Below are 24,521 nucleotides of genomic sequence, written 5' to 3' on the forward strand. Positions count from 1 at the left end.
TTTATACCATATGTTATATCTTCCTGCCCTCCCCCCTCCCCCCACATATCTTGTCTGGTTATAGCAGTGCTGATCCTGGGCCAGGAAACAAGCACCGGGGTTTCTTCTAGAAACCTGCAATCATGTGTTCTGAATCTTGCCACTAGGTGACGCTCTTCAGCAATGACTACGTACGCGTAGTTCCCTCTCTGCAGGCTTTGAAGGTGGCCCCCCTCTGTACCTCCCAGCCTCATTCCACCTAAGCAATAAAAGACCCCATGTGGCGATCAAACCAGGGACCTTCAGGATGGCTAAGATGAACCACCAGGCCTTAACTGGCATTAACGTCTGTACTGAAAAACCTTTGCCAGGAATTGTTTTCCATTTAGATAAGTGGACTTCCTGGACATACAGCAGGGTTAGTGTATTTAATTTTTAACCAATTCCTATTTCTGTGAGACCTGTGTTTCTGTTGACAGAGTTGTGTTGCTTGTGGGACATTTATTTAAACAGCTAGAGTCAGACCTCTCCTTGGGAGGGAGTTAATCAGGGAGACTTTCTGTCTTGGAGCACAAGTGAGTAGGGTTACTAGACGTCCGGATTTCTCCGGACATGTCCTCCTTTTCAAGGACATGTCTGGGGATCCGGACAGCTTTTCAAAACCCGGCGGTTTTGAAAAGCCTCCCTCTAAATCGCGTGAGGCAGGAGAAAAATCCGCGCATGCGTGGGTGTCACGCAATGATGTCACGAACACATGCGCATACACGTAACATCATCGCTTGGCATTTGCACATGGGCAGATTTCCTCCTGCCCTACGAGAGCAGGCAGCGTGGGGTGGGACTAGGGCGGGATGGGAGCGGAACTGGGGCATAATGGATGGAATCATGAGGGGCATAGAGAGGGTGGATAGGGACAGATTCTTCAGACTGAAGGGGACAGCAAATACGAGGGGGCATTCGGAGAAACTGAAGGGAGACAGGTTCAAAACAAATGCAAGGAAGTTTTTTTTCACCCAAAAGGTCGTGGACACTTGGAATGCGCTACCGGAGGAAGTGATCAGGCAGAGTACGGTACAAGGATTCAAACAGGGATTGGATGGATTCCTGAGGGATAAAGGGATCGTGGGATACTGAGGGAGGAGCTGGGATGTAACGCAAGTATAGGAAGTTAACCAGGTAATGAGTATAAACCAACCTGGTCGTGCATGTGCAAGACCGGAGGGCTAGGACTTTGATAGGAAGGCAGGACTTAAATGAGAAACCAAGGTGGCAAGGGAGCCCCTTCTGATGATTCAGACAAGTCTTGACCTGTTTTTGGGCCGCCGCGAGAGCGGACTGCTGGGCAGGATGGACCTGTGGTCTGACCCGGCAGAGGCACTGCTTATGTTCTTATGTTCTTATGAATTGGGCGGGCAGGGGAGAAGGTCTAGGGATCCGGATTTTACTATAGTAAAATCTGGCAACCCTATAAGTGAGCCATGGCAGTAGTAGAGAGCTCAGATAGGCAGATGATCTGAAGAGGTCCTCATCCCACCTGACAGCTCTTTCACCTTTGGGGGAAGGGGAGAGGGCAAGGAAAGAGGACTCCTTCTCTTTAATCTTTGGTGGGGGATCCACTTTAGCATTTGGCCCAGGCTACAGGCACTCCTTTGGGGACAGCTTGAGGAGGCCAGAGCCTGCCTCCTAGTTACCAGGGCTGGACCATCGCTAGGCATCTGCTTCACCAGCGTGGCAGTCAGTGTCTCTAAACAGGGCTCAGTGCAGCCAACATGGGGCCTTGATTATCTGTGGCTCAAAGCTTTCTGTTTCCTGCTTCCTGCTTCCTCCAAAATAGGAAGTGATGTCACCTAGCAAACTTGAGCATGGACATAAGTATATGCCCTGTCCAATCTCCACCCATGTGAATGCCCACTTGCAAAGTACATGTCATCATGTCTAGGCACATACAGTCTAACCTTGGTTTGCGAGTAACGTGTTTGCAAGTGTTTTGCAAAATGATCAAAACAGTCCAGCAAATTTTAACTCGCAAAACGAGCGTTGTCTCGATAAACGAGTGCGTGCACGCGCGTTACTTATAAGCATGCACGTCGATGAGCACTCTGTGCCGCGCTCATCGACGTTGTGTGTGTTTATACTTAACGTGCGCGTATGTGATCGTTTAACGGGATGGCACTCATCTCAAATACAGCAGCCCGCACTTCAAACGCCCAGACTGGCCGGCTTACTTCAGGAGCTGAGAGCCCGGCAGCGGGACCTGAGCCTGTATGGGGTTCTCCAAAGTGGTGTGGAAAGGGAGGCTGGTGGATGGCAGAGGCATCGCCCTGAAGCACATCCATCGGGAGGGCAGTGACATGCAGCGCTGCCTGCAGCTGTACAGGGACCCCGAGCGCCTGGCCACCTACAAACTGCTGAAGGAAGTCACCCTGCTGAAGAGGTTGCGGGCACCCGGTTATCATCCATGCAGGTACCCACCCCTGGGCCACCCCTCGCCACTTCCTCCCAATTCCTTATAGCAAACCTTTTGGGTTGTGGAACAAATCGTCTGAGTTTCCATTATTTTCTATGGGAAAATTTGCTTTGATATACGAGTGCTTTGGATTACAAGCATTCTTCTGCAACAAATTATGCTCGTAAACCAAGGTACCACTGTTCTTAAAGAATATCACTTAGCCAGACACCGCTCATTTGTATGTTAACATATATATATATATATATATATATATATATGTAAATGACCAGAATACTGGGATTTATGCACATTCCTTCTGCCTAAAATTAGGTAACCCCTTACAGAATTATCCCCTTGGGTGTCAGGGAGATAGTGGATATAAGGGGGAAGGGCCTGAGTTATCCAGGAAGGGGTGCACAGCTGAAGGTTTGCCTAGGGCAGGGGTAGGCAATTCTGGTCCTCGAGAGCCAGAGCCAGGTTAGGTTTTCAGGATATCTACAATGAATATGTATGAGATGGATTTGCATGCACTGCCTTCTTGGGATGCAAATCTATCTCTTGCACATTTATTGTGGATATCCTGAAAACCTGCTCTGGCTCTCGAGGACTGGAATTGCTTACCACTGCCTAGTGCAAGGGTTCCAAAACCTGTTATAGGGGAACCCCAGCCAATCAGGTTTTCAGGATATCCACAATGAATATGCATGAGATAGATTTGCATACTGATAGGGTTACCAGACGTTCAGATTTCCCCTGACATGTCTTCCTTTTGAGGACATGTCCGGGGGTCTGAACAGCTTTTCAAAACTTTGTCCGGGTTTTTAAAAGCTTCCCCCAAAATTGTGTCGGGCAACAGGGAAGGAGGGAGAGATATGAAACTCAGGAATGGGGGAAGGGAGGGAAGGAGGAAGGGAGGGATAGAAAGATGTCAGATTTGTGAGGGGCATGGAGGGATGGCTTTGGGATGGCAGAGTGGGGTAGAAGGGGAACAGTGAGAGGTGGATTTGGAGGATTACAGAGGGAGCAAAAGAGGGAGAGATGCACATGAGGAAGCCAGAGGGGTCAGGAAGAAATGGTAGAAGGAGGTGAAAGGGAGAGATGGAGAAATACCAGAGGGGGGGGGGTGAGAAAGGAAGAGATGGATGGGGAGGGGCAGAGGGAAAGATGGATGTAGAGGAGGTAAAATGGAGATAAGGAGAGATGGATTTGGTGGAGAGGGCAAAATGGGGAAAGGGAAAGAGATTCAGAAGAGGGGCAGAAGGGGGAGGGAGAGTTGGATGACTCAGGGAGAGCAGAGGAAGGAGAGGACAGATGGACAGGGAAAGGCAGAGGGGATATGGACTCGAGGAGGGAGGGAGGAGAGATGTAAGACTTGGGAGGAGGGAATGGAAGGGCAGAAAGGAGAGATGTTGCACTTGTGGAAGGGAGGGAGAGAGAAAAAAGATAGGAAGGAAATGAGGGTTGAGAAAGCGATAAGGGGAGATGCTAGAAACAGTGGAGCAATGTGGTAGAGTTGTCAAGGAGATGAGTGAGCAGAATAATGAGAATATAAGAATAGAAATGTGGTAATGGAAAGCAGATAAAAGGGAATAAGAGAATGAGAAATGTGAAAACTAGGGGATGAGAGAAGGAGATAAAAAGTGAAAAGAAATAAAGCAATACTCCCTCTAAGCTGTGTGGCTGCACATCTTTTGGTAGCAGGCTGCGCAGCCAGCACACCAGGACCTCTGGCCATACTCTGTTGCTGCTGCCTTTGGCTTTGTGAAGAAAGAAGTGCAGCTGAAAGAAAGGAGGCAGAGGCCTACTTGGATGATTTAGAGCAGATCAGAAGACAGGTACACACCCTTGGGAGGAGGCACGAACTTGGGACACAGAAGGCAGAGAGGGGGTACAAACTTGGGACAAAGGTTGGAAGGGCAGGGGCATGAACTTGAGACATGGAAGGGAGGAAGGGAGTGCATTGGGACACAAGAAGGGAGGGAGAGGGCATGAACTTGGGACATAGGATGGAAGGAGGGAGGGAGGGAAAGAAATGCTGAGGTGAGGGAGGGAATAGAAAGGGGAAATTGTTGAGAAAAGGTGTGAGTGAGAGGGAAAGAGATGGTGTACATAGGGAAAGGAAGAAAGAGAAGAATTGTTGGACATGGTGGTGGGAGAGGAGTGAGATAGAGAGAGATGAGAGGGAGAAATGTTGGATGTGGTGGTGAAGAGGGAACAGTGGGACAGATGGAAAAGGATGCAAGAGGGAGGAATGTTGGACATGATGGTGGAAGGAATGGAGGAAGAGATGTGGCATGATGCTGGAGAGGGATGATAGAAGGAGAAATGTTGGGCATGAGGGCTGGTGGGCAGGGGTGAAAGATGCTGCACACAGTCTGGTGGATAAGAGAGGGAGAAATGTTGGATGTGGCAGTAGAGAGAGTTGGAGAGATGCACACTGGATCCCTCTCTCTCTCATTCCCCACTCCCTTTAAAGCAAGGGAGGGAATGAGGAGAGAGAGAGGGAGACGTTGCATATGGGGGTGGAGGAGAAAGGAAGAAATGCTGTGCAGGGATGGAGAGGGGAAAAAAGAGTGTGCTTTGTGTAGTTTAATTTTGTGGTTACCATTATGTGTTAAGATTGTATTGTGTGTATATGAAAAATGAATGGAAGAAATGGCGTTTACAATTAGTACTATTACTATGGAGGCGGAGTCTAGGGCAAAGCTTTTGCCCCCCCCTCCCCCCCAGACAATTAAAAGCATTCCGGTGCCAATGTTCAGGGCAGACACTGCCTAGTAGATGCTATAACTTGAGTAGTTTGATACAGCTTCAGATAGTGGACTTGTAGTTAGGTTTAGGGGAACAGCTGGGGTTGATAGGCCAAGGCTGAGGGGAGATGGTAAAGCCATTTGGTCACTTTATGTTTTCTCATCTCATCCCTCTCTCCAGTTTTCATTCTTACTTTCTGGAGTGCTGTCGAACTTGTTCTAGTTCATAGACGGTATATGGCCGGTTGGAGCGATGACCTGGTAACCCTGGAATATTGGGTATCGTCAAGATGGGCCTTAAAAAAACAAGGGAGAAAAAGGTTGATCACGGCATCTCTGAAATATCCATCCCCTCACACTCAGACTCAGAGGCCTTTTCCTAGCCTGTATTAGTGTCAGATGGGGTTTGTCTCCTTTGGCTCCTAAGAATCCTGGCAGTGATACCGCACCATGTTACCAAGACCAGTGTTAGACATGCTGGGGTCCACGGTAGAAATTTGCAAGGGGGGCTCCATAACCTACTAGTAGATTGTGCTGCCTTCAGTTTTGGGTAGGCCTAGGTAGGGTTATCTGAGGACATATCCGGGGGTCCGGACGGCTTTTCAAAACCCAGCACTTTGTCTGGGTTTTGAAAAGAAATCGCGTCGGGAGGGGCCACCCGCGCGTGCAACATGGCGATGTCATGTGCACGGGCATGACATCATCACGTCGCATGCATGGACGCTTTTCTGCCTGACGAACAGCAGTGGGGGGTTGGAGCTGGAGCAAAACAGGGCAGGGATGAGTGGAACTGGGCAGGCCTGGTGTGCGGGTCTAGGGGTCCGGATTTTACTGACCTAAAATCTGCTAATCCTAGGCTTGGGGCCCCCTTCTAGTAGGAGCAAGTGCCCTGCTTGCACCCCCTAACACTGGCCCTGCATGCCACAGAGCATTAAAAATCACAACAGGCCACATGCGATCGCTGACTACTCCCCAGGTTTTTACTTCGGCTACAGACCTGTGGGCCGACCATTCCAAAATCACATTATGCAAGCAGTGCAAGTTAAAATCACATGGCTTGCTGCTGTTTTGTGAGGATGTTTTAGGGCAGTGGTTCCCAATCCTGTCCTGGAGGAACATCAGCCATTCGGAGAGATTTGCATATGATAGAGGTGACAGGCATGCAAATTTGCTCCATGCATATTCATTAGGGCTGTCCTGAAAACCTGGCTGGTGGTCCTCCAGGACAGGGTTGGGAACCACTGTTTTAGGGTCTCTGGAGATGGGTCAGGTGAAAACCATGGGTCTGATTTTGAGTCCGTTCAGTCACCTCATTAATTTCAGCATCAGCACTGGAATGAATATATATATTTAGCAATTATTTGTTGCAAGTAACAGCCCTGAAAAAGCATGTACAGGATTAAACTAAGTGATCAACATGACCTTTAGCAGCTGAATATAATCTGCTCCTCCCCTTCCCTGACCTGGCTATTTAGTAATTTAAATTACCTGATATTGTCTATATAATTTCTAAAAACATACAAATAGACGCAGGGGTCTCAAAGTCCCTCCTTGAGGGCCGCAATCCAGTCGGGTTTTCTGGATTTCCGCAATGAATATGCATGAGATCTATGTGCATGCACTGCTTTCAATGCATATTCATTGGGGAAATCCTGAAAACCCGACTGGATTGCGGCCCTCAAGGAGGGACTTTGAGATCCCTGAAATAGAGGAATTATAGGTTTGCCACCTGTCAACAATCTCATAACTCCCTTCAGTATCAGGTTTTGCCTCCGGCGAGGATGCCAGCTCTCCATGAGGCAGCAAGAAAATCTCATATTAATGAAGACACAAGCACTGGACCTAAGACTGGACTCATTAGAAAAATGTCCTCAGGAAATTTAACAGAGCACGTTTTTATTTTATTCCCGAGCAAATGCAGTGACCATGTGGCCAAGCTAAGTGGGCTGGCAACCCAGGTGGTATTTCTATAAACAGAAGTCTGTATCAAAAGCCTCCAGCACGGAATCGTCAGCTTTCATACACTGCTTGCAGCGACAGGCAATGATACACTCCCCTCGGGAAAGAATTTCTCTTACCCTGCAAGCAGAGTGATACCTCAGAAATGGGCTGCATCCTGCCTGGCACAAACTGGATCCCTGCTCTCCCAATGGATGCCTGCAATCTAGCAGGCATCCAGAGGCGGACTCTTCCCACCCACCAAATCACACGACCAAGCAGTTCTAAAAGGAAGCAGCTACAGGGTACTTACGGGCCGGGTACCGCCATATCCACAGGTCGGTCGCAGGAGATGCAGTGGAAGCGAGCAATCAGCTGCCTGGCAGGGTACAGACAAACAGTGGAATTGGTATGGTATGGTAGACTCTCAATTAACCGGCACCCGCGGGGATTGGTAGATACCGGTCAAATGTAGTTTCTGGTTGCTTGAGAGTTACTATTAAAAACAGGCCTAACTAATACTATATCCCATACTATGCCATACCATAAACTGTTCCAGACAAACTACCGAACATGTGGTAGGCAAAGTGTGGGTGTACTTAGGTGTGGTGTGCCAAGTTTACACTTATATTTTCTGCCAGAAATTGATTTTATTTTCATTTTTATTTACAATATTACATTATTTCTTTGATTTTTTTTTCGGGGGCTTTCCCTTTGCCGCGTCACTGGTGACATCATTAGTGATGCGGCAGAGTGAAGATCCTGGCAGGGCAGGCTGCAAAGCAGCCTGTTCAGAGTGCTGCCGCTGCTGTTGTTTGGAGCGGAGGTATGTCAGTCTCGCTGTGGGAGGATCGGCGGGGTTCTTCTGCATGGGGGGATGGGAGGGAGGGATAGAAAAATGCTGCGCAAGGGGATGGGTGAGAGGGAAGGAAAGATGCTGCATATGGGGGGGGGGAAAGAAAGGAAAGAGGAAGAATTGAGGTGGAGGAGAGGAAGGGAGAGATGATCACTGTACATGTAAAAAATAAGACATCCCCCATAATAAGCCCTAGTGCGTTTTTTGGATCCAAAATTAATATAAGACTCAGTCTTATTTTCAGGGAAACACGGTAGTACCTTTTTAAAGAGAAAATTAACCCATGTGCCAGGGTTTCTCTTTTTCTGATGGAAGGGCATTTCTTCCATGGTTTTATTCCCAGCCCCTTAACTTCAGTTACATGTACCCTGTGCACTAGCGCCCTCTGTTGGCTGCTAGAAGTAACGCTCGCATTGCTATCTGCTACTCATTCACCACTTTCTCATTACAAACCATTGACAAGTTGTGCAGCAAAAGTCCTATTGATATTGTGTGTGCTAACAGTCAGTAAATTTACTGACAGTCAGTAAAAAAGACAATAAACAATACCGTACAATATGGATTATTATTTCCTGCTACTTACTCTTACCAGTTCAGTGCAGATTACAATAAATAAAAATCTAGCTAATATCTAGGGCAGGGGTGGGAAACCACTGTCCTTGAAGGCCACAACCCAGATAGATTTTCAAGATTTCTACAATGAATACAGCAAGAGAACGTGTGATAATTTAAAAAATGGGACAATGTGGTGTTGAAAGGAACTGAAACTGAAAAGGCTTTGCTCCAGTCCAGGTTTTCTGGCCCAATGGGGTATTCCCGTTGAGCTATTTTATAAAGAAAACAGTTGTGTAGTGTGATTTGTTCACGAAGAATGTGGTTTGGTAATATGTTATTTAAATCAGTGTGATATAAATATATTTATTATGTGGTCATAAAAAACAAAACATGATAAGTGCAATAGAAGGCTTCTTAAAGTTAGTAGGTATTTATCAATGAATATACATGAGATCTATTTGCATATAATAGAGCAGTAAATGAGCTGCAAGGGGTGTTGAGGGGGTGTTAGGGGGGTGTCATGGGGCGTGGATGGCGTTTCATGGGTTACTCATATTTCATGCTTATTTGTTGTGGGAATCTTGAAAATCTGACTGGGTGGTAGCCCTCACGGACCTTGGTTGCCCATTCCTGATCTAGAGAATTAGAATTCATATAAAAAAAGCCACGTTCGACTTCCGATTTCTTTTGCAGAATTAAACTTCCCAATTTCTTAATCTCTTTCTATTTAACCCTCCATTTACCTTATCTCCTTTCTACTCGTTTTTCTCTCTTCTGCTCTTCCCATTTCTCCATACCCACATCCCCTTTCTCCACCCCCTTGGTTCTCCCCCTGTTTGTCTTCTTTTCTATCGATTATTGTATTTCTTGCCCTCCTTTTCCATCTGTCTCAGTAAGTCTTGTACGTCTAGTATATGTTTTGAACGTTGTACTCCCTGAATGTTGTAAAACTTTTTTTTAACTATGTTCATTGCTTAGAAATATGATTAAGTGATTATTCAAATTTTTAAATAAAACTTAAACTTAAAAAAAACCAACTTATCAGAAAACACAAACAAAAAAGATGAATTAAAGTTTCTCATAAAGGAGACTTCAAATATATTCCTACATCTAAGATAAGAGGTTTGAGATCTAATGCCATTCTGTAACAAATTCCAGCACTTAGACATCGATAAAAGTAATTTCCTGTCTATAAAAAAAAGCCGTGACTGTTCGGAATGGAACAATTCATCATGGCCATTTTGTCGCGGGCCATTACAGCGTGGCTGCAATGAAAAGGCCGCGATGAGTCCTCACTTCAAGAGGAGGCTGGGTTTCACGGTCAGGGCAGGATTAACCAATAGGCCCAGTAGGCACGTGCCTAGAGTCCGAAATGGTCAGGGGGGACCCAATGAAGAAGGGCATCAACAATGGTTTTTCCAAATGGTGATGGGTCCCTCCAGTATCAATCGGCAACGCGGGGCTCCCCTCGATCAGCAACGGGGCCCCCCCCCCATCGACGGAAAGTAAGACAAGCAAGCAAAGCGGGTAAGAAAGGCAATGGGAAATGTAATATTGCAAGCGGTACTGCTTGCCCAAAGCTTCCCTTTGAGGCAGCTTCCTGTTTCCGCCTGGACGCATGGTGGGGTGGGGCGGGGCAGGGGGGCCCATTGTGTGCCTAGGGGCCCTCGACAAATTAATCCTGCCCTGTTCACGGTACCTGCAGAGGGCGACTGACATAACAGACTCAGCAGCTCTGGCGTCTGCTTATCCTTTCAGGGCCCGGGCTTGAAGGATGTGATGCTGCAGCTCTGGCGGCAGAGGGCGGGCACGGCCACACATGAGCTTCTACCCCCAGAGGCCTGTGCTCCCAGCCAGCCACCACAGAGATGCTAGATCATAAACAGGGAGGAGAGGGGGAGGGTATAATTTTTTGGGGGGTGGCAGCAATCACCCCCAAACAATGAAATTTTTTTTGGGGGGGGGATCACCATCAAATACGCAGAAACTTTTTGGGGGCGTGGGGGCGTCATCTCCCCAAATGCTGAAATTGAACAATTCATCACAGTCAGTTCATTATACTGAAATGGCCATGAAGAATCATCCTAGTCACCCGGACCTATCTTGTACCGTGTTTCTCCGAAAATAAGACACTGTCTTATATTAATTATGGGACCAAAAAGGCACTAGGTCTTATTTTTGGGGATGTCTTATTTTTTCATGTAATGATCATCTCTCCTTTCCTCTCCTCCACCCCAATTCTTCCTATTTCCTTTCTCTCCCCTCTCACCCACCCCCTTGTGCAATATCTTTCTATCCCTCCCTCCCATCTCTTGAAACTTCTATCCCTCCCTCCCATTCTTAGGCATTCCACTCCTCTAGTAGCCGCATGTAACGGAAATTATGCATGCACTTACATTAGCCAGTTCACCGATACGAGCAGGCAGCTCACGCTGGAGAAGTTAAAAAGGTTTGGGGGAAGGCTGGTGCACGCATGGCATGAGGGGGAGGGGGAGGGGTACCACCACCCTGGGCGCTGCTCACACTTACTACGTTACTAAGGGCTAGATTTGCTAAGTCCACCGATCAAGTTCTGACCACTTAGCGACCCCTTTATGACCTGATTTCCCTCCAACCTGATTCAGTAACCTCTGTCCCGATCATCCTCTGATCGGCGCATGCAAATGAGGGGGAGTGGCATTCAAATGTAGGCAGGAAGCGATTCACTAAAAAAAATGAGGGACACCGACGGGGCTGACCAATCCAAAAATAAGCGACTGCTATGGACCAGTCGCTCAGGTCCTTTCCGACTGCCCTGCCTTCTGCCCCGTCCTGCTTCTCTGCTCTCTGCCCCGTCTTGCTCTCTGCCCCATCTGCTCTCGGCCCCATCTGCTCTCTTCCCCACAGTGCAAGCCCGTAGTTTTAACCCGCAGGTTTAAAGCAGGTTAAAACCACAGGCTTGCGAAAAAAAGTTTTTTAAAAAGTGAAAAGCTCTGGTGGGGACAGAGGGCTAGTCAGCAATCCCTGCAGTCAGTTGGGGGCGTGATTCCGATCGCCCTCATTTGCATGAGGGCGATTCGTGAATCAGCCCCCCCTGGACACGGATCGGATCCGTGCCCTCAGTGAATCTAGCCCTAAGTCTTTGTTATTAGAATGAGAGTGATGAGGAGGGACAAATAGCCAGCAAAACACAATATGAAAAATAGCAGCAGTGCATAAAATCAGAAATCATTTGCTCTCTGTGGCTCCCCTCTAGGCTTCCTGTCATGCTTCTTGGCCTAACCCTACTCTTTCTGGCCCTGGTGAGCTTACTTCCTAATGCCAGCAGCATCATCTAAGTCGTAAGTTGGTGATCGCTCCTTCAGCTGCTTACGAATAGATTTCCAGCGATCCTCCAGCAGCTTCCTGAATGGGTCCAGTTCCATGCGGTCCAGCTGGAAGACACAAGGGAGAGGATAGGAGTACAGGAATATATTTTCTGAGGTGGTAACAAGGAGGCTGGGACTGACCTGGTGGATGAACAGCAGGAATGAAACCAGGAATGTGACCTCACTTTCTGTCCCCTCCTTTCCTCCAGTGTTGGTCAAAAAAAAGTACTTGGTCAAAGTACTTAAGTAAAAGTAAAAATACATATACTTTTTAATACTTAAGTAAAAGCACTGTGAAGAACATAGTAAAATATTTACTTAAGTAAAAGTAAAAAAGTTATTGCCTAATATAATACTGTTTGAGCAAAAAGTATCATAACTACAATGAATGTAACTGATGATTTTTATCCTAACAATATTATTGCTCTACAATTCAATCCACTTTGCTTTTAGTAAAACTAAATTTGAAAATGACTGTCACTCATGCAAGTGTGCTTGTGAGTCATTATTAAACCAGCACAGCTAAAAAGGTGTTCAACAACTGTACTGGCAGGAAGTAGATTGCCCAGTCTGAGTAAATAGTTCCTTCAAATCAGCCCAGACTGATGCCTTTTGACTTGGTCTGCAGGTATTAATCAAGGGAATCTCAATTTGAAATGCAGTAAAACCTTGGATTGCAAGTAACTTGGTTTACAAGTGTTTTGCAAGACAAGCAAAACATTTTATTAAATTTTAACTTGATATACAATGTCTTGCAATACAAGTACATACAGTATACACACATCACAACTGAGCCAATGGTTCTTCTCTTTCTGACTGACGCTGCAGTATAGTGACAGTTCTAAATGAGTGAGGTCTTGCAATACAAGTACGTATAGTATTTTGTTTTAAAGTTTTGGGGTTGTGGAATGAATCGTCTGAGTTTCCATTATTTCTTATGGGGAAATTTGCTTTGATATATGAGTGTTTTGGATTACAAGCATGCTTCTGGAACAAATTATGCTCGTAAAGCAAGGTTTTACTGTACTTGACTTCCGTGTAGTGAAAAATACATTATCATCTACCTTAGAAGCAGTGTGGTCTAATTCATTACTTGCAACTTCACCTTCGTTATCATCATCATGGTGGCCAATTATAGAGAAGATGTTCACAAAGTTGAAATCATTGTCTGTTGTTCTTCTAACGATTTTTCATTTGATGGCAAACTCTGAATATCTTTGAGAACTGATCAAGTTTATTAAAAATATATTGCCTCGGAAGAATGCAAGAAAGTCAAATGTGTGGGAACCCTTCAGTCATGGGGTCAGAAAAACAGGCTTCTTTTCTAAAGACTATCAGTCTGGTATGCAATCAACGCAATGTAAAATTTTCCTTGGGAAAACCAGCAGTCTGTTATGGTAGAGATATATGTCTGTCCATTAAGACTTGCTAGCAGCTTCAGCTTCATCTCCACTTCAAAGTGACCCAATTCATCGCTGTTTTGTTTGGCTAGAGACCAGTAACTAGTTCAACAAACACAAGCAACGCCACTGTTCTTATAGGTTATATTCACTGAACAGCAAAATTAAAGATGAAATGGTCCATTGTTTGCATGGTGAGATCTGCAGTTGCAAAATTATGTTCCAGGCTTTGCTGTTTATTTATTTATATTTCTTGGTTCTGCTTTTATTTTATACTTTTAACTGCAGTCAAACAAAAAGTTGACCCATAGAATCCAGAGAAAACGAGAATCCAAAACAAAAAAGCCTTGTGGAGACTGATGTTACTGATGTAGACTTTATTTATCTCAAGAGGGCAGTCCAAAATATTGGAACAACAAAGAACATCCACTACATGTGCCAATGAAGAGGGCCCAACACGGTCCGTGTTTCGACCTTATTGTCTTCCTCAGGGGGCCCGATGCGGTATCTTCAAAAAAAATGTGTGGATATAGCAAGCCTACACCTCCCCCTCGTTTTCTTACTTCTCAAAAGCCACTTCTGAGTTGTGTGGGAAGCGGCTTGCTATATCCACACATTTTTCGAAGAGACCGCATCGGGACCCCTGAGGAAGACAATAAGGCCGAAACACGGACCGCGTTGGGCCCTCTTCATTGGCACATGTAGTGGATGTTCTTTGTTGTTCCAATATTGTGGACTACCCTCTAGAGATAAATAAAATCTACAACAGTAGCATCAGTCTCCACAAGACAAATTTTAACTGCAAGCATCAGATGTAACTAGGTAAAAGTTGTGAAAATTGATGAAATTATTACTTCAGTAAAAGTAACAAATGCTATCCTCTACTTCTTTAATTTACTTAAGTACAGTAATTAGTTGCTATACAACATTGCTTTCCTCTACCTGTATCCATGACAGTCATATAGGGCAGCTGACTGACCTCTGAAGACTCCTCTCAATTGTCCCTAGCTATTGCCATAAACATGATAATTGGATACAAGAAAAATTTTGTGGAGAAAACTGGTGTCCTACCTTAAGACTAAGAGACTTGAGGTCTCTCACAGCTCTGGCATGGAAGACAGAAGTCACTATGAGCAGTGGGGGTGACAAAAATGTTGAATACATATCTTCTAAATGATTCTGTTCCTCTTTGGATAGGAATCATTGCCAAAATGAAAGGGGAAAGGGATTAGGACTTGTATACTGCTTTTTCATAGCTTTACAACCACACTCAAAGTGGTTTAGATACAGGTACTTCAAGCATTTTCCATGTCTGTCCTGGTGGGCTCACAATCTATCTAATGTTCCTGGGGTAGTGGAAGATTAAGTGACTTGCCCAGGGTCAGAAGGAACAGTGTGGGATTTGAGCCCACAACCTCAGGGTGCTGAGGCTGTAGTTCTAACCACTGCACCACACTCTCCTCAAATACAATATCAGAAGTGAGCCAAGTATAGAACAATGAAGCCATTGTGACATCACTGATGAGGTTGGCTTTTATTGGTGGAATGAGGCATTATGACATCAGGGAAAGAGATTGGGACTTGTCTACCACCTTTTTGTAGTTATACAACCACACTCAAAGCAGTTTACATATAGGTACTTCAAGCATTTTCCCTACTTGTCCTGGTGGGCTCACAATCTATCTAATGTACCTGGGGCACTGGAGGATTAAGTGACTTGCCCAGGGTCACAGGGAGCAGTATGGGGTTTGAACCCACATCCTCAGGGTACTGAGGTTGTAGCTCTAACCACTATACCACACTCTCCTGTTCTCTGAAGCGTGTTGAGTCACATCGATGTACCCAGTCATATGGAACTTCACTCCAGCTCTATAAATTTTCCAGGACTTGTACCATTAAGTAGTATTACCAAGTCTCTTCCCTCTGGTGCTACTAAAGTTTGTAGACAGTGCCAACGGCATAGTTTTCAGGATATTTACAAAGAATATACATAAAATTGGCATATAATGGAGACCCAATGCGTGTAAACATAGCTCATGCATATTCATTATGGAATTCTTGAAAACCTAATTGGCTTACTGTTCCCCTTGGAGACATTCCTGCCAGCCAGGCATGCATCAGAGCTCATGTGACCCAGCAGTCTGAATCTATTAGACAAGCTTCATAAGTCCATGTTTTGAAAGCCAATGGTATATAAACATCCTCAGATGCCAAAACCTAAATTCAAGGTCAGGTGCTCTTGGTAATAAATATCATAAGATGGGTTATAACACTTATCTTAAATATTTATACAGGCACTTTATAAGAGCCATGTCCTGCTCAAGCATGGACAGTATGTTCATGTTTATTGGCATTTGATATACTGCCCTATCTTGAGTATGCTCCATGACACATTATAAGAGCCTAGTCCTGCTCAAGGCTGAGCAGTAGGAAGAATGTTCCACGGCACAATAGAGCCACATCTTGCTCAAGTCTGAGCAGTATGAACTATGCTCCATGACCTGCTCAAGGCTGGGCAGTAGGTAATATGTTCTATGCCTTGTGGTGCTTCTATCCATAACGTGCTTGGTGTTGACAAGAGAGATTATCAGTAGTGCCACACATACCTTATTTTCCATTTCAAAGGATATTTTGTCAACCACTTTGTGCCAGTCCTGCTCCTGGCCCGTCACTTTGTTCAGCAGGTCCTGGATCATCACGTTCAGCTGCTCCGCAGTGGCATCGAACTGTGAGCGGCTCACTTTGCTTTCCAAGGCATTTTTGGTTGCTCTCTGAACATCAGCGTTGGGGGTGGGGGTAGGGAGGGAGAAAAGGAGAAAGAAGGGCCAAGAGTTAAAATTTATACCACAGCTCTTGTGAAGCAGACCACGTGTTCTGTATTCATCAGCGATAGAAAATTCAAGAGCTGTGTTTTGAATAGTTCCTGTACTTGTGCTCTCTTTTTAGAAGCCCTATTTTTCATAGATTTTTCTAGAATAGATGTTTATGATGACTATGCCAAGGACCAAATTCTGTACATGACCATAAGATGTGTGCGCAAATCGATGCGCACAGCCTAATTGTTTAGCAAGACTAATTGGTGCTGATAATTGGAGATTAACACCTCATAATTGATGCTAATTGGCGCTAATTAGAAGTTATGCACACGCTATAAAGTGGCCTGCGTCATTTCTGCTGCATGAATCTCAGAAGGGAGCATGATCAGGGGAGGAGCACGAGCAGATCACGGGAGTTCCTAAAAGTTAGGTGCATTAAGTCCAGTCCACGTACAAGTTAGGCACAGGAGTTTGGGCCTGGCTTTCCTTAGCCTAAATGGGTAGACCTAAACGTTATGACATGCATGGACACTAAGGGCTCCTTTTATGAAGTCACATTAGAGGTTTAACGCGTAAGAGCGCGTGCTAATTTGCCGGACGCCGTAGCCGCTACCACCTCCTCTTGAGCAGGCGGTAGTTTTTTGGCTAGCGCGGGGGTTAGCGCGCGCTAAAAAGGTGCGTGCGATAAAGCCATCAATGCGGCTTCGTAAAAGGAGCGCTAAATGTGCTTTTATAAGGTACACATAACTTTTATAGAATTGCGCTAAGTGCAATTTTTTAGGTGCCATATATAGAATCAGGCCCCTATTGCATAAATGGCCATTTCTCATGTGTTTTTAGCTTCTATTCTAAAATAATGATGAAAATGAGAAGCACTAAGATATCCAGAATTCCTCTAAAAAAAAGAGGACACCTGGCACCGCCCTGTTCTGCCTAAGCCCCTCCCTGTTCTGCCTCCAGCTCCACCCCCCATCAAATCTCCCATTTCCTTCCCCAAGGTCTGGAGGTCCTCTGTGCATGTGTGGACGTCAATGTGATGACATCACATACATGCATGCGTGCATATGACATCATTGTATCGACGTTCACGTATGCGCATTGGGCCTTCAGACGTGGCCCTGAGCTCGGGGACTTTCAAAACCCGGACAAATTGCTGGATTCTGGAAATCCCTCTGGGCAACCAGACAGTCCTCTTTAGAGAGGACATGTATGGGTTTCCCCAGAAGTCTGATAACCCTAAGAAGCACTGAATTGCACACCTCAATTTCTACTTCTACGACCTCTAAAATGGGGTTTCATTTTTTTTTTTTTTTTTCCTTATATTCATTTCTAAAAAGCTAATTGTCCCTGATCTTTGGGGTGGCATCATGTGTTCTCAAATAATTTATACAAAATGGCTTCCCACATGAGGCCTACTACTTACTAACCCCCCTCCCCCCCCATTTTATTTAGGCTGTATGCTGAGAACTGTATTTTAATTTTATTCTTTGTCACTTGTATTTTACATAGTTTACATTTTGAGTATTTTCATAAAATGGCAGGTTATAAATTTAAACAGTCAGATTTTAGCCATTTAAGGGTTGAAAATACATGAATAAGCAGATAAGTAAGTTCTATCTTTGCTACCTGCTAGCAAGCACATAACTTGTTTTGAATATCAGGCTTCAGAATACAAAAGGCATTGCTGCCACTTTCAGAAATAAAGATCAGAGAAAAAAAAAATTGCTTTTGCTGGTTCCCATCCCAAATGACTGCTGGAAACTCCCATGGTGGTCTTGCAAGGCTGTCACAGGAAGTCCTGGCAGCTGAGGAACCGGTAGGGGGCAAGAGTGACTGAGGATCGTTCTTACCTGGAAGAAGCCACTAAGCAAGCAGAAGCTTTAAATGTTAGGCCCAGGTGGGCTGAGGTGGAGGAGGCTAATCCAGAATACTGCAGCCAAACTGATCTTCTCAAAACGCAAGTCTGACCATGCCTCCCCACTCCTTGCCAAACTTCATTGGCTCCCAATAATCTCCAGAATCCATTTCAAATGTTCCTGCCTGGCTTTCAAGATCATTCACGGAATCCTGCCTCCTCTTATCCCACTGTTTTTCAACTCCTCCAGAACTGCCCAAAGGCTTAAACTAGCCTTCCCCTCTCCACGCGGCATCCACTATTCAGGCAAACTGGGAAAATCCCTTCTCTTCAAAATCACAGGTCTTTGGAACGACCTCACCACCCCGCTGCAGAACCTGAGCTCCCTTCAGTTATTCCGCAAACAACTGAAAACCTGGCTTTTCAGCAAATTGTAGCTCTATCCTTCCCCCCTTTCTCTCCCCCCTTCTACACATAAGTTCATGTAATCCTTTTTCTTCTTCTCTACCCACTATTTTAAGTTCTTGTAAACCGTGTCGAGCTCCATTCTCATGGAGATGATGCGGTATATAAACTTAAGGTTTAGATTAGATTAGATTAGACCACCAGGGCATTTAAAAGTAGGCCTGGTGAGGGCCTTTAGGTGGTGGGAGGGTACCGGGTGGCTTGAGAGTGTGTGTGTGTGTGTTGGAGGGGGGGGGAAGGAAGGCAGAAAAAGATGTAGGGGGGGGTCAGTTTTAGGCAAAAATGTACTGGCATTTTCAGCCAAAGCCCAAACCCGGATTTTAGGTTGGTTATAATGCCGAATCTGAAACTGATATTTGGTTAGCCTTTAGTTCATATATCACTTTTCATGCAAATTAAAAGGTTTTCTTAGGGTACAAAGCGTGTCAACTCTGTGGCTCTGAGAACTGCCTCCTTCGATGTGGCCAAAAGCTCATGTGTTGTTGAACAGAGTACTGCATGCGGACTTCTAGGTGCACTGAAAAAGAGATGCGCACCTGTAGATGGCGTATCCAAATCTTTGCATACGTTTTGCATATATTTGGGGTCTAGTGATTCATTTAATAAAGTGTGGAGCCCATTGACTGTATTCGTTACCTCGCATTAATGGTCATGCATCTCTCCTTTTCTTAGTTTTTCCTTACACATCCAGGGTGGGGGGGGATGGGGGGAGGGAAATCTATTTTGAAAATTAAAATTACTTATTTATAACAATGTAATCACATAATATGTCTTATTGTATTAATAATTGGGAGGAGGGTGAGTGAAAATGATTATATTATGTATTATTTGTGTAATTAATAGTGCATTTTTATGCAATATTGTATGTTCAATCAATTGTATTGTTTGAAAATCAATAAAGATTTTTTAAAAAACACAAATCTTTGCATACCAAATAAGAAGAAATAAACGGCACAGCATTAAACAAAGAAGTGATGTTGACCACAAGATGTGGACATAATTTGCTTCGATTGTCCCATCTTCTGGTCGAATTCAGTTCTTCGGTTTAGTATCAAAATCTTTGCACAGACTTTCCCAGCCAGGTGCAAATTACCTGTGGACTTTGTACCCACAGTAAGTTTCAAAGCAAAAGGCCCACATACACTTTCACTTTGAAAATAGGTCCAAAGTCCATAGGTAAACATTATTTATGTGTAGGGGTGACTGTAGTTCCAGTGTGGACAGTTGGGAATCTGCCTCCCCCTTTGGCCTCTCTTTGTGACATGTAGGGTCTAAGGCAGTAAGGAGGTGGTTTTACACTAGGGTTCCCAACCCAGGCCAGTGTTCCCCAACCCTGTCCTGGAGGACCACCAGGCCAATCGGGTTTTCAGGCTAGCCCTAATGAATATGCATGAGAGAGATTGGCATATAATGGAAGTGACAGGCATGCAAATCTGCTCCATGCATATTCATTAGGGCTAGCCTGAAAACCTGATTGGCCTGGTGGTCCTCCAAGACAGGGTTGGGAACCACTAATTTAGGCATCTAATCATGGGGGTAGAGCTTTTTCTGTAGAGACACATGCTCTTAAGCAGGTCTGCCCAAGTCTGGTCCTCGAGATCTACTGGCAGGCCAGGTTTTCAGGATATCCACAATGAATATGCATGAGAGAGATTTGCCTGCACTGCCTTCTTGGTATGCAAATCTCTCTCACGCATATTCATTGTGGATATCCTGAAAACCTGGCCTGCCAGTAGATCTTGAGGATCGGAATTGGGCAGCCTTGCTCTTAAGCAGTGTTCCCTCTAAGCGGGCGGGTGTTGTGAGCAAACTTTTTTCACCGTGAGCCAAAAATATCGGGCGCCAGCAAGTTATGAGCCAACTCGCCCGATTCTCCTCTCGCCGCCCTGCCATCTGCCGTACGCCTCTTCCGATCGTGCGCTGTGACGAGAAACGTGTGCGCTGCGATGTAATATTTTGTGCGCCAGCGCACGCCAGCGCAGCTTAGCGGGAACACTGGTTCAAATGGTTTTATTTATTTCCCCAAATTTATTTTTGTTATACGCATTGAAAATATTTGATATTGCGTTTAAATCAAAATCTCAATAAACTTGAAACGAGTGCCCGTGAGATTGTGGGAGGGTTAAATACTCAAAACTTAGAAGTTTTTGCTACGCCAGCTTTCTGGTATCTTTACATACAGTGGCGTACCTAGCATATGTAACATCCGGGGCCCATCATTTTTTGGCACCCCCCCCCATCTGTAAGAAAAACATGATTTTTAGTAACAAACCACACGTCACACATGAGTACCTAGGAAAAGGCAGCATCTTACATATTGCAGTGAGCAGTACATCAATACACCCATTGTAAAACTAAACAAGCCAGACCAGCACAGATCAATCCTACACCGTCAATCCTAACAGAAAACCATGTCTTTCGAACACACAGAACACAGAAAACACCTTCGCCTAGTAAGGAATATGTAATCACAAACTAACCCCTCCCTCTTTTACAAAACTGTAGTGTGGATTTTAGCTACGGAGGTAACAGCTCTGATGCTCATAAAATTCTGAGCATCAGAGCTGCTACCACCAAGGCTGGTGCTAAAAACGCTTCACAGTTTTGTAAAAGGGGGGATAAAATAAAAATACATAGACAAAGGTTAAATTGAACCAGCAAGAAGCTGGACTCTGCATACAATGCTTCACAGAAACAGTGACACATGTCTCCTAAAGCAATAAATAAATAGAAATTTTTTTCTACCTTTGTCTTCTGTGGTTTCTCCTTTCCTCATCTTCTTGTAACTCTCTTCCTTCCATCCACTGTCTGCCGTCTCTCTTCCCCTATATGGCATCTTCTCTCCTTCTATGCCCCTTCCAGAAACTGTATGCCTCCCCCTTCCATCTCTCCTTTCACCCCATTGGTCTGGCATCTCTCTCCTCGCCTTCCCTCTCCCACACCTCTCCTCATAGTCTGGTATCTCCCCTTCCCTGATTCTCTGGCATCTCTCTCCTTTCCTTTTCTTCCATCTTTCGCTCCCCCTCCATGCTCTCACATCTCCCCCTTCCTTTTCCCTTAGACTGGCATACCTTCCTCCTACGCTCCAAGCCCTGGCATCTCCTTTAATTCCCTCCCTCATCTTCCTTCTCCCTCCAGCTGGGTACCGCAACACTCTTCCCTGCAGCTCTGCACTTCCCCACAATTGCCATGCTTCGGTTCCTCTTCTTCCTTCCTTCCTCCCCCCCCCCCCCGCGGGACCCTGCGGCACCATCAACTCTTACTCCCTCTAATGTCGGCCCTGCAGCTCCAGACTTCCTCGCACCTTCTCCCCTCCCCCTTTGGATCGCTATTATTTTAAATGTTATAGCCGCGGAGCTGTATCCATCAGTGGAGATGTCTAACCTCGGCCTGCCCCGGAACTCTTACTGCAGCAGACGCCCGTCTAGGCAGGAACAGGAAGTCACTGTTGCAGTAAGAGTTCCGGGGCAGGCCGAGGTTAGACATCTCCACTGATGGATACAGCTCCGCGGCTATAACATTTAAAATAATAGCGATCCAAAGGGGGAGGGGAGAAGGTGCGAGGAAGTCTGGAGCTGCAGGGCCGACATTAGAGGGAGTAAGAGTTGATGGTGCCGCAGGGTCCCGCGGGGGGGGGAGGAAGGAAGGAAGAAGAGGAACCGAAGCATGGCAATTGTGGGGAAGTGCAATCCCCCCAATGCGTCCCCTTACCTTACCGACGCGTGTGTGCGCTGTGAAGAGAAACTTTGCGCTGCGATGTAATATTTTGTGCGCGAGCGCAGGCCAACGCAGCTTAGCGGGAACACTGCTTTAAGTGTCCTTATATAACACTGGCATCAGAACACATTTATGACAGCTGTAGGGGGGGTCACGTAAATGTTAGTGCTAAAATTAAGTTACATTATTCTATAAGCTGGGGACATAAATATCAGCCCTGCCTATGTCCCCCTCCAACAATTGTTCACTGTGCCATTTTAATGCATAATTAGAGAATAGCACTTATGGCTGCGGTGGCCATTTTGTTGCACCTGCCTATCTACCTCTGGACTACCAGGGATTCGGCAAGATAGGTCTGTGTGTGTGTTGAGGGTGTGTGCGTGCGTGGTGGGTTTGGGGGCCCAAGCCTAATTTTTTACATCTTCAAGGGGGTGGGTTTAGGGTTACCAGATTTTACTTTAGTAAAATCCGGAGCCCCTAGACCCGCTCCCCAGTTCCACCCATCCCCGCCCCATTATGCGCCAGTCCCACCCCCAATCCTGCCCTAGCCATGACCCAGTCCCCCCCCCTTGCTGCCTGCTCTCATCGGGCAGGAGGGCGTCTGTGCATTCCACGCGCATGACATCATCACCTGGCATCCATGCATGCGCGGATGCCCTCCTGCCCAACGCGCATTCGAGGAAGCATTTCAAAACCCGGACTAAGTGCCAGGTTTTGAAAAGCCGTCCGGACCCCTGGACATGTCCTTGAAAAGGAGGACAAGTCCGGTGAAATCCGGACGTCTGGTCATCCTATGTAGGTAGGAGTGGGGATCAGGCCAGGAGGATTGCTTTCATTCCAGGGTAGTGGGAGGAGGGTGTCTTATGCAGGTTGCAGACGAACATCAGCTGGGAGCGCAGAAGCTCTGGAGGCCAGGGCCCTCTGAATTAACCCAGAATACGCAGTGCTAGGGCCTGGATATGGCCTGGCACTGAACATTCAGGGCTAATGTAGCCAGCAATGGTCAGTTTAGAGAATGACACAGTGACAAAATTCATCACCGTTCCCGTCCCTGCGGATGCCATCTTCATGTCATTCTTTAAGGAAAGAGAGAAGAATCAGAGTTATGAATGGCCACAACCACTGACCCATAAGCTTTGCTTTGAAGAATGCTGGTGTAGAAGAATTGGAGTTGAGATAGACACTACAGAATGACAGTCTCTGGTATCCAGAGCAGATATTGTGATGTCATAATGCCTCATTCCACCAGTGCCTAAGAGCCAATCACATCAGTGATGTCACAATGGCTTCATTATCCTTGGCTCACATAAGAATCAGAGTATGAATGGCCACAACCACTGACCCGCAAGCTTTGCTTTGAATAATGCTGATGTAGGACAGAGGATGAAATAGACACTAGAAAATGACATGGGATTATTTCCCGCGGTTATCTGCCGGGATGGGGACGGTGGCGAATTTTGTCACCGTGTCATTCTCTAGTTCAGCTTTTCAAAAATGCTGACCGCCACTGGCTGTATATCGGCTGGCACAAATTTAAGTGTGCGACAGGTGTTTAAATTATGCAACCTGTTATAGAGTGAGGGGACAAGTGTGCCAAGTGGAAACCTCTGGGTTGCACAAACGAGCTGTACATGCTGAGGAGTGTTCGTGCATGGATACGCAAAGGGTGAACTGGTGCGTGACTGGGCACACATTACGGTACTGCCACATCTGCTTGCTTTTTCAAAGGCATCTCTGTGGATGGATTAGGAACTCTCTGTGTGGCTCTAACGTAAGTACAGTAGCTTTACCGAATCGAAATCTAATTCCATCTGCTCCTTGTCTGCCTTCTTCTCATCTAACTTCTCAAGTGACTGGTACAGAAGCTAGAAGGACAAAAAGACAGAAGGTTTATAAGCAAGAAAGGCAAGCATTCTCCAACATGACACCAGTATTATTACTAAACATCATTTCTATAGTGTTACCAGACTTATGCAGCACTAAACACACATATATTTATTTATTAACCGCCTTTTTCATGAATAGATTCACCTAAAGAAATTTATACTGCATTGAATAGCAATCAGGTATTTTCCCTACTGAGGGTTAGGTGACTTGCCCAGGGTCACAGGGAGTGACTCTGGCACTGAATCCACAACCTCAGGGCGCTGAGTCAGCAGCTATAACCACTAGGCCACACCTCCATTCTACTCCAGTACCTGCAGGACAGAATTTACAATCTACTCAAGACAGATAAGCATGACAATTAAGGGATTAGGGAGTTTCATTTATTATGGGAATGATTAAACAATATGGATATTGAACAGGCAAATTAAGGGTTATGAGTTTAAAGCAGCCTCAAAAGGATGGGCTTTTAGCCTGGATTTGAATAAGGCCAGAGACAAAGCATGATGA

At 45.6% G+C, this 24,521-nt stretch overlaps 1 protein-coding gene across 3 annotated transcripts in view; it reads right to left on the minus strand.

Moving 5' to 3' along the window:
• Positions 1 to 24,521, minus strand: part of QRICH2 (glutamine rich 2) — a 128,591-nt gene that overhangs the window by 19,417 nt on the left and 84,653 nt on the right. For all 3 annotated transcript variants that reach the window (XM_033961364.1, XM_033961362.1, XM_033961363.1), the window contains 5 exons: positions 23,918 to 23,992; positions 15,881 to 16,045; positions 11,819 to 11,940; positions 7,430 to 7,495; positions 5,373 to 5,474 (listed from right to left, as the gene is read on the minus strand). In XM_033961364.1, coding sequence (XP_033817255.1) covers positions 5,373 to 5,474; positions 7,430 to 7,495; positions 11,819 to 11,940; positions 15,881 to 16,045; positions 23,918 to 23,992 — 530 coding nt within the window. The remainder of the gene's footprint in view (positions 1 to 5,372; positions 5,475 to 7,429; positions 7,496 to 11,818; positions 11,941 to 15,880; positions 16,046 to 23,917; positions 23,993 to 24,521) is intronic.

The sequence above is a fragment of the Geotrypetes seraphini genome, chromosome 10 (assembly GCF_902459505.1).
Source record: "Geotrypetes seraphini chromosome 10, aGeoSer1.1, whole genome shotgun sequence".
NCBI classification, from domain to species: Eukaryota; Metazoa; Chordata; class Amphibia; order Gymnophiona; family Dermophiidae; genus Geotrypetes; species Geotrypetes seraphini.